This window comes from Cydia strobilella, chromosome 18 (assembly GCF_947568885.1).
Source record: "Cydia strobilella chromosome 18, ilCydStro3.1, whole genome shotgun sequence".
Lineage (NCBI taxonomy): Eukaryota > Metazoa > Arthropoda > Insecta > Lepidoptera > Tortricidae > Cydia > Cydia strobilella.
In genome coordinates, this window is record NC_086058.1 from 2,460,947 (window position 1) to 2,473,387 (window position 12,441).

General features: G+C 38.8%; 1 protein-coding gene across 1 annotated transcript; it reads right to left on the bottom strand.

Annotated features, from left to right (window-relative positions):
* Nucleotides 1–1,140: 1,140 nt before the first annotated feature.
* Nucleotides 1,141–12,258, bottom strand: LOC134749394 (CCHC-type zinc finger nucleic acid binding protein). The gene is made up of 3 exons (XM_063684314.1): nucleotides 12,097–12,258; nucleotides 9,211–9,397; nucleotides 1,141–1,816 (listed from the first exon to the last, which is right to left on the bottom strand). Exons 2-3 carry the CDS (start codon nucleotides 9,393–9,395, stop codon nucleotides 1,561–1,563), a joined length of 441 nt encoding a protein of 146 aa, XP_063540384.1. The 5' UTR covers nucleotides 9,396–9,397; nucleotides 12,097–12,258; the 3' UTR covers nucleotides 1,141–1,560.
* Nucleotides 12,259–12,441: the final 183 nt, after the last annotated feature.

Consider the following 12,441-nt stretch of genomic DNA (forward strand, 5'->3'; position numbering starts at 1 on the left):
TATGTTTAATTAGCGATTTTCGCATTAGTGGATTCGTTTTAATTTTGGTTCCATGGGAAAAGTTGTTCAATATAGTCCTTATTATTTACTGGGTACCCAGTAATACCAGTCTTACCAAAACAATGAGTAGCATAATTGCAAAATATAGTTGGTCAAGCAAATCTTGTCAGTAAATAGGAACAAAAAAAACTATAGTCATCCTTTTCTTTTGGGTGCTAGTACTAGTGTAAACAAAGATAGTATGATTCTCTCTATGTTTGAAATCAGATAGTCCCTTGCCAAACTATACCTAAAGTGCAGCGGTCGGCAACCTTTTAGCAGCCAATGGCCACATAGTAGTTAACGAAGTTGCCGGGGTTGTTAATACCTATTTATGACTTTATCAGACATTGTCGTTTGTTAATATTACATATAAAATAGCCAGGGAGGCTCGCGGGCCGCGAGTGAGAGTTCGCGGGCCACCTGTTGCCGACCGCTGGACTAAAGCATCCACAAATTACAGTAGAAGAGCGAATCAAATTTTAGACCCACGATAACTAAACCTAACCTCACTTAGTTGGTCACAAATCTGATAAATATTGGTCATACGGGATCCCATGTGGGATCTATTAGTTTTTATCGTCACTATGACTGGGAAGGTACTAATTGGCCCATACGGTGTTGATACCTAGCCCAAGAGTAAAAGGGAGACTAAAACAGTGTGGGTCTAAAAGTTGGTTAGCCGAAAGCTGTATACCTACTACTACTAGTACTGCGAAGTCTTGTCACGTATAGTCAAAGACATATATGAAATTGTCAGATGAGGGAGATAGAAAACTTGATAGAATAAGGCAAGATTTTTATTTCATTATCTCCCATGTTAAGCTAAACAAGTATACAGTAACTTGTGTAATAGGTACATAGTCATAATGACCGGGATAACAAAATAAAAAATATTCTGATTGATGAAATTCTAATTAACCACTGAATTCTCCACAAGTAAGCAGGATCTCATAAACAAAGGATTGATCAAAGTAATTAATTATCACAGAGTGAAAAAGTAGAGATGTCAAACCACAGCAGCACAACTAAGTAGAAACGGGACGAACAGGGGTCAGGCCTCTCCCGGGATCTCCTCTCCTCCTCATTGAAAAGTCATGGTACGCCAGCATCCAATTTATCTTTTGACAAAAAAATCTGTACAAAATATATTAAATATATACTCTGTAATGCTAAAAACTGTAACGCTACCTCATCAATAGTTCAATCACGATTATTAAATGATTTAAAAACACAATAACTCGATCACGTGCAGAACAAACATTAGTCTAGCCACGGCCGCCGGCCGCTCGGAGACCTATATACAAGTCAACATTAAATCATACTCCTCAGTCTGTCCATTTCTGTATCCGATTTGTAATTCCTTTGCGTTAATTTCATCAGTTGTGGTCATACGATATCGTATCGTCCTTTGCTTATCGTCCGTGCGTGGCATCATAATATACATAGTTTCGTAATATTATATAAGTGCGGGGGCCGCTCTGCGTCTGCGGTGAGCCGGAGCGACTTGGGCGGGGAGCGTTAGTTCCGCTCGGCCTCGTCGCAGTCGCGGGAGATGTGGCCGGGCTTGCCGCACATGTAGCAGGTCTTCGAGCCGTCGGGGCAGTTGCGGCTGATGTGGCCGGCCTTGTTGCAGTTGTAGCAGGTCTGGCCCGACGAGTCGCGCCCGCCCTCGGGGCAGTTCCGCGCGATGTGGCCCGTCTTGTTGCAGTTGTAGCACGACGGCTCGTCCGGGCTCTGCGCACACTCGCGCGCTATGTGCCCTGTGCCGTTACATCTGCAAATTAAACACGAAAACTCAGCACTTACTCCAATAAAACTATTTTTCTCAAAAATGGACGGCAAAGTCGACGTTGCCGGTTAAAAAGTAGGTCGCGAAGTGCGTTGTTTATGGTCAGTCAAAAAATTAAAAAGTTAAAAACATTGCAGACTCGATTTCAGGACTGCAATGTTGCATACAAATTCCATTATTTGTTGAGTTCCAAACTTTTTAAAAGTTGAAGTGGGCATATCAAATGAAGGCATAGGTCCATTAAACAGCCAAACAGATGATCAGTACTTATTATTATAATGTAGGTACCGCGACTATTTAGGTGTCTCAAATAGGTTGGCGTATTTTCAGCAGAAAAATACACTTCTATTTTTAATTTAAAAAAATAAAACGGCGGCAAAGCAAATCTTTTACTTTTTTCTGTGAAAATATATACATAAAACGTTGCTTCTGTAAAATATTTCTATTATATTGGTATTTATTGCGCCATTTTTGAGAAAAGCACTATATATGACTCGGCTGGAAGGCTACTTGCTGGCTTCGGATTCAATTAAACGGACTCCCAAACTCCCAAGGTCGTCCGTTTAAAACGAATCCTCAGCCAGCAAGTAGCTACTTCCGAGCCTCGACAATAATGTACTATTAAAATTATCAGAACATAAATTGAGGGAGGGTAGGGATAGGGATTTTATTGGTTTATCAAGAATACATTCTACATATAACAAGAGAAAACAGACAACCAAAAAGTGGTGGAAATATAAAAACCGGCCAAGTGCGAGTCGGACTCGCGCACGAAGGGTTCCGTACCATTACGGAAAAAACAGAAAAAAATCACGTTTGTTGTATGGGAGCCCCATTTAAATATTTATATTATTCTGTTTTTAGTATTTGCTGTTATAGCGGCAACAGAAATACATCATCTGTGAAAATTCTATTCTATCACGGTTCATGAGATACAGCCTGGTGACAGACAGACAGACGGGCAGCGGAGTCTTAGTAATAGGGTCCCGTTTTTACCCTTTGGGTACGGAACCCTAAAAAGGGTAATAGAATTTCAGCCTATCAGGATATTGTGGTTGGGGTCGGCTATCATTTTCAAGTTCTCCATAGCTAATGTACCTATGGATTATGTGATGTTTATAAATTTTATTCTACGGTTAGTGGCCAACCGCAAGTAAACGTAAGTATAAGTATTAGCTACGTTACGTTATTATTAACGACGCTTCAATACTAATGCGGTGCTAAGTGACGTAAGCGCCGGTGACCATAAGGTACCTTTAACAGTGGAACGTCACATATAATCTTCATATATGCGCACGCATGTTTGGTGTAGATTACGCGCTTTATGCTTACCATGCATAAGTTGAATAATCAGGCGCGTAAACTGAAGCTTAGTTTAGTTTTAGCGCAATACAACGCAAGTTTTTGGGCTTTTAATTTCTACCGCTGATGTTGTTATGAAAACAAATGTATTAAAAAAAGTTCTTTGGCAGTCGGGTAATAAAAATATGTCGGGAAGCTTATCAAATTATATTTTGTAAGTTTTTATTGTTTTGGGCACAGGTTGAACAACCGTCGCAATCTCATTTAACGTGACCGCGAACACGTGCGGCCGGCGCCATCTTAACTTGAGGCCAAGGTCACCGACCGAGGTCAGCGCCAGCGCCAGTCCCCGGCGCCCTACGCACGTGTATATTCGCAATATCCCCTACCCACCACCGAGTGCAATGCACGGAATGTGCATAGCGCAATCATTTAAACATTAGATGTAAAGAAACTTCTGTCAACATCATATTTTATAAATAACGAAATTTCTAGGATTAAGTATAGATAATAAGTTGACATGGAAAACACAAACTGACAATATATGTAATAAATTAAGTAAATGTTCATACGCGTTATACAATTTGAAAAAAAATCGCAAACGAATCGATACTTTTAACCGCCTATCATGCTTATGTCACATCTAATTTAAGATATGGTATCCTTTTTTGGGGAAACTCCAGCAGTAAAGAATTTGAATTTGCGGTGTCCAAGAAAGTGAGCCATGTAAACCATTTTTCAAGTCTCAAAATTCTTACATTGCCATGTTTGTATATACCTAGTCGGCTCATAAGTTCTGTCATATACATAGTATCAAATAAAATCAAAAGAGTTTTTCCGTATAATTTGTACAGCGTTTGAAAGCTTATAAACTAGAGAATCTAAATGTATAACATTTATTCAAAATGACCGCCATAATTATCTACACAGGCTTGAAGTCTTCGTGGCCAGTCGTCAATGGATTCACGCACCACTTTCATGTCGATATTGGCCACTGCCGTAGCAAGAGATTTTTTCAGCGAGTCTAGATTTGCATGAGGTTTTGAGCACACCTTTTCCTCTAAATACTGCCATATTTTATAGTCTAAAGGATTAAGATCTGGGCTAGAGGAGGGCCAATCTTCATGCCGTATAAAGTCGATTTTATTGGAGGCGAGCCAGGCTTGTGTAGACTTTGCCTTATGGGCTGGAGCAGAGTCCTGCTGGAAAACCCAATGCTGGTTTAGAAACATCGTATGGGATAGTGGTTTCACAATATTAGTCAACACCGTGTCTTGGTACACTTTGGCACTAGTTTTTACTCCTTTCTCACAAAAATGCATACTAGTGACGCCCGCATAAGAAACTCCCAGCCAAACCATCACAGATGAAGGGTGATGACCTCTTTGAATACGGGGAATGCTATTAGACGCTTCTTTACTATTGCGAGCGTACACTCTATCATTTTGTTTATTACAGTTTTCTTCTATGTCAAAAATTTTCTCGTCCGAAAACAGTATACAACGGTGCTTATTTTTAGCGTACTTCTTCAATAAAGCTTTAGATCTTTTAAGCCTTAAAGCTTTAAGCCGACCATTGAGAAGATGGCCAGTTTTTCGTTTATAAGCACGAAGTCTCAGGTCTTGATTAAGCACTCTTTTCACCGTGTTTTTGCTCAAACCCATCTGGAGGGCCATAACTTTTTGTTTCCTAGCGGATTTCTGGCAATGCGTGCCCTAATTGCTTGTACAACCGCTGGAGTCCTAGCTGTACGCGGACGACCGCTTCTTTTCTTGTCATTTAAACTAGAGACCTCACTGTATCTTTCTATGGTACGATACACAAATCTTAGAGAGAATTTTAAATTTTCAAGTAGCTTAAAAATTTTAGTCGGCGAGTGACCACAACGATATAGTGCAATTATTGCGGTACGGCTATCTTTAAGCGTCCACTCCATGTTGAAGAAAACAGAAAATTGCAAAATTATACTACTCAAATATTTAATAAAGATTCGAAATTCAAATGCAGAACGGTTTTTGTTTTAGGAGTTCCAAATTTAAATTTTAAAGGCCAGTGACAGAACTTATGAGCCGACTAGGTATACGAAATGGCCAATTTTGTAAATACTAACCACAACCTATTTAGTAAGTTTAAAAGTGTTCGCCTCCAAAACAAACTTAGTCTTTGCAAAAAGTACCAAATAAAACGGCATTTTTACAAAAAAGCTTACTTGGAATGGCTCACAAAATATATAACAAGTTACCGGCGAATATAATTGCATGTAAAGACAAGGATAATGTTTTTAAAAGAAACCTAAAAGCTTTTCTTACCGAGAAAGCATATTACTCTATTATAGAATTTTTGACTGAATTACCTAATTTAAGTAATTAAGATTTCAAGTTTCAAGTTCTTTATTTGCATTCATGTTGTAGGGTACATATGGGTATCAAATAACAAATGAGTAGTTTCAAACATGAGCCCTGCAAGGGCATAGCAATATTACTTAACCTAACTTATACCTAATACAAATAAAAATGTTAAATTGTAATCTTGTTACATCTTCTTCTTCCTACCCTTATCCCACGTTATGTGGGGTCGGCACAACATGTTTTTCTCTTCCATTCTCCTCTATCTTTCGTCACCTCAGCACTCACTCCTTTCTTTCTCATATCCTCTTTTACACAATCCATCCATCGCTTTTTGGGTCTACCATACGCTCTCCGTCCATCAACATTCATCCCTAACATTATTTTGCCTATATGGCATTCATCCCTCCTCATCACATGCCCATACCACGCTAACCTACTACTTCTTATCTTCTCCGTTACTGGTGCTACTTTCAAACTTCCCCTAATATACTCATTCTTAATCCGATCCTTCCTCGTCACTCCACACATCCATCTCAACATTCTCATTTCCGCTGCGTGCACTCTTCTTTCATCCGTCACTTTCGTCGCCCAGCATTCTGATCCATACATTACAACAGGTCTCACGATCGTCCTGTAAATTTTCCCCTTAAGTTTAAGAGGCATTCGTGGATCGCAAGTTGTTCCAGAGACCTGTCGCCATTTCATCCATCCCGCATTTATTCTATTTTTTTAGTGTCTGTATTGTAATCTTGTTACATCTTAAAACTTATCATTTAAATATTCGTCGACAGTGTAATAGCTTTTGTTAATAAGGGTTTCTTTTAATTTTCTTACAAATAGATGTTCTTTCTTTTCTTCCTTTATATTGTGTGGTAGTTTATTATATATCTTTATGGACATTGATAATGGGCCAGACGAATGGAGTTTTAATCGGGAGGATGGTGGCATTAACTTTGATTTGTTTCTTAGTGTATAAGTTAGCTGTACATCTTCACGTTTGATATATAATTCTGAATGTTTGCGGACAAATTTGCATACTTCTAAAATATATAGGCTAGGTACGGTAAGGATTTTGTGTTCTTTAAAATGAGGTTTACAACTATCAGTTTGTTTAATGTTTACGAGTATGCGGATAAGTTTTTTTTGTAAAGTGAAAAGGGAGGGAGTGTCTGTACTGTTGCCCCATAGGATTATTCCATAAGAAAGCCAGGAATAACCGTATGCATAATATGTTGTAAGTGCTGTTTGGAAGTCGGTGGTTTTCTTTATTTCGCTAAGTGCATAAGTAAATGTTGAGAGTTTACTTCCGATGTGTGCGATTTCCATGTTATGTGACTATCTATGACTATGCCGAGTAGTGAAAATTTATCAACAACATTTAACGGTAAAGAATTGTGGCTGTAGTTAACAGTTAATGCATTTTTCTGGTAGGGGTAAAAGGTCATTAATTTTGTTTTTGGTAGTTTATTTCAAGGGGGTGGTCATGCATGACATAACCCTGTTTTGACTATTATTGGTTTTCTGTGATATTATGATTAGTGTGTATTTTTATTGAATTTGTATGCCAATAGGCAAGACATAGTGATACTGAAATATTTATTTAACATCTTGTAACTTACCTATGTTGAACAAATAAATCTTTGAATCTATACGATAACTTTTTATATGAATTATGATATATGATATGAGGCAAATGAGCAGACAAATCGCCTGATGGTAAGAGATTACCGTCGCCCATGGACACTCGCAAATCGCAACATCAGTGGGAGTGCGTTGCCGGCCTTTAAGATACGGAGTACGCCCATTTCTTGAAGGTTTGACGGTCGTATTCTCGTATTAACTTTTAATGAATAATGAAGGCAATAAATGACTGAATACTGAAATATGTATTTAATTTAACAAGGCGAAACTAACCCGTAAAGCTATGCTGTCAGCTGTGCACGCGTACGCGTTCCGCAATATCGGCAGGATTCTGATTCTGACAGCTGAGAACTATGCTGGTACAGGCAGTCGCCATCAGATATATCGGAGTGGAGGCGCTTACAAATATCTGAACACGCCTCTATTGCCAAAGCGTTGAATGCGTGTTCAGATATTTTTGAGCACCTCGGCCGCTCCGATATATCTGATGGCGACTGTACAATAATTGCACATGCCCTTGACATGGGATTGCGAGGTACATCGATTATGAATTGATAATTCCCTGCGAGTACCTACGCTTTTAAAAAGTTATAGGGGACAGTCATTACTTTGTCGTATCTAAATAGCCCTGTAAATTATTAAACAAGTAATAAAAGGTTCTATACTTACGAGTATATACTGTTTTTGTTAAACTACTAATTCTATAGAGGTCATGTGGGGCCTGGAAACACCAGCCACGGACGGATAGCTTGCTTTATTTAGATTAAAATCACTTACGCTACCGTAGGCACATTAAATTTAAATTACCTGTTAATGCCTTATCATTATTGCCTCTACATACTTGTATTTCTCGAGTAGATGCACTGTTTATCCTGACATCTGCCCTTCAAACACAAGGTCAATATTAACGCATTACGGTATATTATAAGCCGGTAAATTGCAAAAGAAGTAGGTCGATAACCTCTCGCCGTTTCGTCCTTTATCGAAGACAATGTCAATGTTATTTTTAAACGATAATTCGACAAGGTTGCAATGCAAGGTGTATCTTCTCGGTTATTTACATATCGTAAAGTGATAACGCGCTAAGATTTGAGAGCATTGTGCGTACTATTGGTGAGGAATAAATAACTACCTAAGTTCTGTTTTTTTAGTCTACGGAATAAAAAAAAAACAATATAATCTACCTATTTACACTTTTGAGGTGTTAAGTTTAAATTAACATACCTTTCTCAAGATATATTTCATTACCTTTTTTTTTAATAGAGGTGTTCGTCCGTATATTGAGTATTTTTAGTTGTTTATTGCGATCCCTTTACAATCATTCGAGAACTGCATGGGGTTCCTGTACCCAAGTTTAGGAAACTATAGTAAATAATGGATGGATTCAGAATAGCGAGGTGACCCAATCTTCCCAGGCCCTTCGTGGAAGAATATGGTTCGAGCCCTACACCTTCACAGATAAAAGCAGAGAAACTCTAGTAGTTACCTGTAGCAGCGGTCGGCCTCCTTGCAGTCACGCTAGTAGTGTCCGGTGCGGTTGCACTTGAAGCACCTCTCATATTCGGGTTGGGGAGTAGGCGACCCAAACTGCCCTGCCCTCAATGGAAGATTACGATTCGGGCCCAGCATAGCAGCGGTCGGCCTCTTGAAGCCCTTTTCGCGCTGGGTGTATTGGAGAGGCAGTGGACCCAGACTGCCCACGCCCGGAGAGTGTGTGAATATGATTCAAGCCCTATACCCCGACAGAAGTTAACAGGGTGAAAAGAAGTGGAAAAACTCTTGTCACCTGTAGCAGCGGTCAGCCTCCTCCTTGCAATCGCGCGTGAAGTGTCCGGTGCGGTTGCACTTGTAGCACCTCTCATATTCGGGTTGGGGAGTAGGCGACCCAAACTGCCCTGCCCTCAATGGAAGATTACGATTCGGGCCCAGCGTAGCAGCGGTCGGCCTCTTGAAGCCCTTTTCACGCTGGGTTTATTTGGGGAGGCAGTGACTCAGACTGCCCACGCCCGGAGAGTGTGTGAATATGATTCAAGCCCTATACCCCGACAGAAGTTAACAGGGTGAAAAGAAGAGGAAAAACTCTGTCACCTGTAGCAGCGGTCGGCCTCCTCCTTGCAATCGCGCGCGAAGTGTCCGGTGCGGTTGCACTTGAAGCACTTCTCGCGCTGGCGGCTGAAGCCGGCGTCGCGCGTCTGCACGCCGCCTCCCCCCGCGGTACACTCGCGGGCGAAGTGCCCCGTCCGGTTGCATTTGTAGCATACGCTCGAACTCATTGCTGGAAAGATAGATAAAGATAAAAGATATTTATTCGTGATGATCGCAAAACATGTACGACATGTACAGACAACAACAGCAAGAAAAGAATATTAAATGTGCATCACGAAATGGACCCAACAGCATAGATAGGAGGTTGCTTAATGTTTTGCTTTTGCTATACGAATTTCTAACATTGGAACTATTTGGTGTTGTATTTAGTGATGTAAAATAGATGTACAAATTCAATTAAAATTGCTTTTTAGGGTTCCGTACCCAAAGGGTAAAAACGGGACCCTATTACTAAGACTCCGCTGTCCGTCTGTCTCTCACCAGGCTGTATCTCATGAACCATGATAGCTAGACAGTTGAAATTTTCACAGATGATGTATTTCTGTTGCTATAATATGATACTAGCGGAACGACGACATCGAGAAGACTGCGGGGAAGCAGTGGCTCAGAGTCGCACAGAACCGTGGCGAATGGCGCAAAATGAAGGAGGCCTACACCCAAAGGGTAGAAAAAAGGCTAAAGAGAGATAGAGAGAGAGATGATACTAGCGACCCGCCCCGGCTTCGCACGGGTTACACAAAACCCTTAACAAATTATACATTATAACCTTCCTCAAGAATTACTCTATTGATAGGTGAAAACCGCATCAAAATTCGTTGCGTAGTTTAAAAGATCTAAGCATACATAGGGACAGACAGTGGAGAGCGATTTTGTTTTATACTATGTAGTGATGACAACTTACATTGTAAATAAGCAAGATAATTTATCTACCTTTGAAAAGTATTTTAAACTGAAGTTTTTATTACAGAACAATGAACAAAAACTGTAAAATTTACAATATCTTACAAACTATACAAACACAATATCTTGCAAGTTTAATTTCTTTATCAACATGTATAGTTCTTATCCAATTTATAATGTATCATAAAACAATACGCTTCACACAAACCTCCATAAAAATCTCAATGTAAAATAAAACAAATTGACAAGATGAATACTTTCTCATATTCATCCTAACTCAGGTTGGCCATGCCACACTACAGACAATTACTTTCTAAATTGATTGGGTCAGCAAGTTATTTAGGTCTAACTGTACTTTAGATGGTTTGAGAAATTCCTGCATTTTAGGTCTTAGTTTAAGAAATTAGGTAATGGTTCATATAATTTATGATACTATGGTATGTATCACTGCGACCATCTCTGATCTATTGTGATCGCCACCTACTACAACTCTCGATCCAAACCTGCAACTTCAAACAGCTGCAGGATCTTTTTGGTTTTGAGAGATAATTAAAGACATGCAAAAAAAAAACTTGCATTGACAAATATTAATTTATACAGACAAGTAAAAAAAACACAGACACATTTCTCAAATAACTGGAAGATATTTTGCTAGAGAACACCTAAATAACGGACCCACAATCTGAATTGTAATGAGGTTTCTGGTAGACTTAAACTAAGATTTTATGATACAGGTTGAATTTATGTGAGAACATTGTATGTAAAGAGAATGCAGTAATAGAAAGTTGCAATTTTAGTCTGATAAGATAAGTACTTAATCGCACTTAAACTATCGTGAGACATATTTCAAAATATTTATAAGTACGGTTTTTACTCACTATTATTTTTAGTCGCTTTTGGCGACATGTTTCGGATTCTTTGGGAATCCTTCCTCAGGCATGCCCAAAGAATCCGAAACATGTTGCCAAAAGCGACTAAAAATAATAGTGAGTAAAAACCGTACTTATAAATATTTTGAGATAAGTACCTATAACACTATTCCATTTATATTAAATATATTAATAACTGGTCACTCAAGTATTACCCGACCCCAGTGAGTGACCCGTTGTTAATATATTTAATATGTCTGTCTCTCACAGAAGTTTTGTTAATAAAATACTCCATATATATAAATATATTTCTCTAGGCTTTAAATGTATGTAAGATTTCTTAAACCAAAGAAACAATATTGAAGAAATACAATATCCAAGTAAACATTATAAATTGCTTTAATACTATCTAAGAGTTGTTATGTTGTGTAGCTTCATTCATTCGAGTTTTCCTATCAATATCAAAATTGTCAAATGCTGGAGATATCACAATTTAACAAACATACTTAAATTGCTATCTCAATATAGTGGCCAACAGGTTTGTGGCCTATAAAGTAACCTCAAACATCTCACTTGTAACAAGTGCCTTTTGATGAATATTCAGAGCATACTTACGTCGTGTATTTTTATACGATTTCTCGAGCGGTTCACAGTACATTGATGCGTCATAACCAATAGAGGAAAAAAGAGAAAAGTCGCCACGACATGCCGTTGGCAAGGTGAAAAACCGACGTACGACACAACCTAAGTCAACATGAGGGTCTTATTCACGATATCTCTACTCGCTATCAGTGTATAAATACGGAGAAAGACGAAAAGCAACACATTTCACAACTAATTAACCGTGTAAATGTGTGTCAGAAAGCCAGTACTTGTCAAACTTGACCACGTTCAATAAACAACCTAAACATAAAGCGGCAAATCTAATAATGAGAAAATTTCACTTAAAACACACTGGAATTACACGAAATAGACAGAATCTCATGATGCATGTAAAAAAAATACAGTTGGAAAGTACGTACGCGGGACGGTAGCCAAACCACGTGTAGAGGTACCGGTAGCGCGCGATTTTAGAATGATTACGACCCTTAGCACTTACCGATTGTGTGTGAAACTTCAAAAACACTTAAATCACTATTATTTAGATCGTTGGTCGATCGAAATTTCTCTTCAATTAACAAATTAGCTGCAATTTATGACGCGTCGTCTGCAAGGAAGCCAGCCACCATCACTACGAATTCGTAAAAGACATTTTTGCCATAGACACCACTCGAGGTTTATAAAACGAAAAAACCATAAACAACAAAGGCGTTTTTGATACTCCTGTCAAATTTTGATCAGACCCAATCTCTGTGGTTGTCTATGGTTGTGTTACTAGAAAGAAGTAATTGTCCCCAATAAAGGGACTAACTTTATTCATAATGAAGCTTAAAACCTTTTTTTT

What these genes read in the sequence shown, in the direction of transcription:
- LOC134749394 (XM_063684314.1), bottom strand. Translation starts at nt 9,395, where the DNA reads ATGAGTTCGAGCGTATGCTACAAATGCAACCGGACGGGGCACTTCGCC. An exon ending in GAGGCCGACCGCTGCTACAG is followed by an intron (nt 1,817 to 9,210) that starts GTGACAGAGTTT and finishes TTTAATTTGCAG; the next exon opens with ATGTAACGGCACAGGGCACA.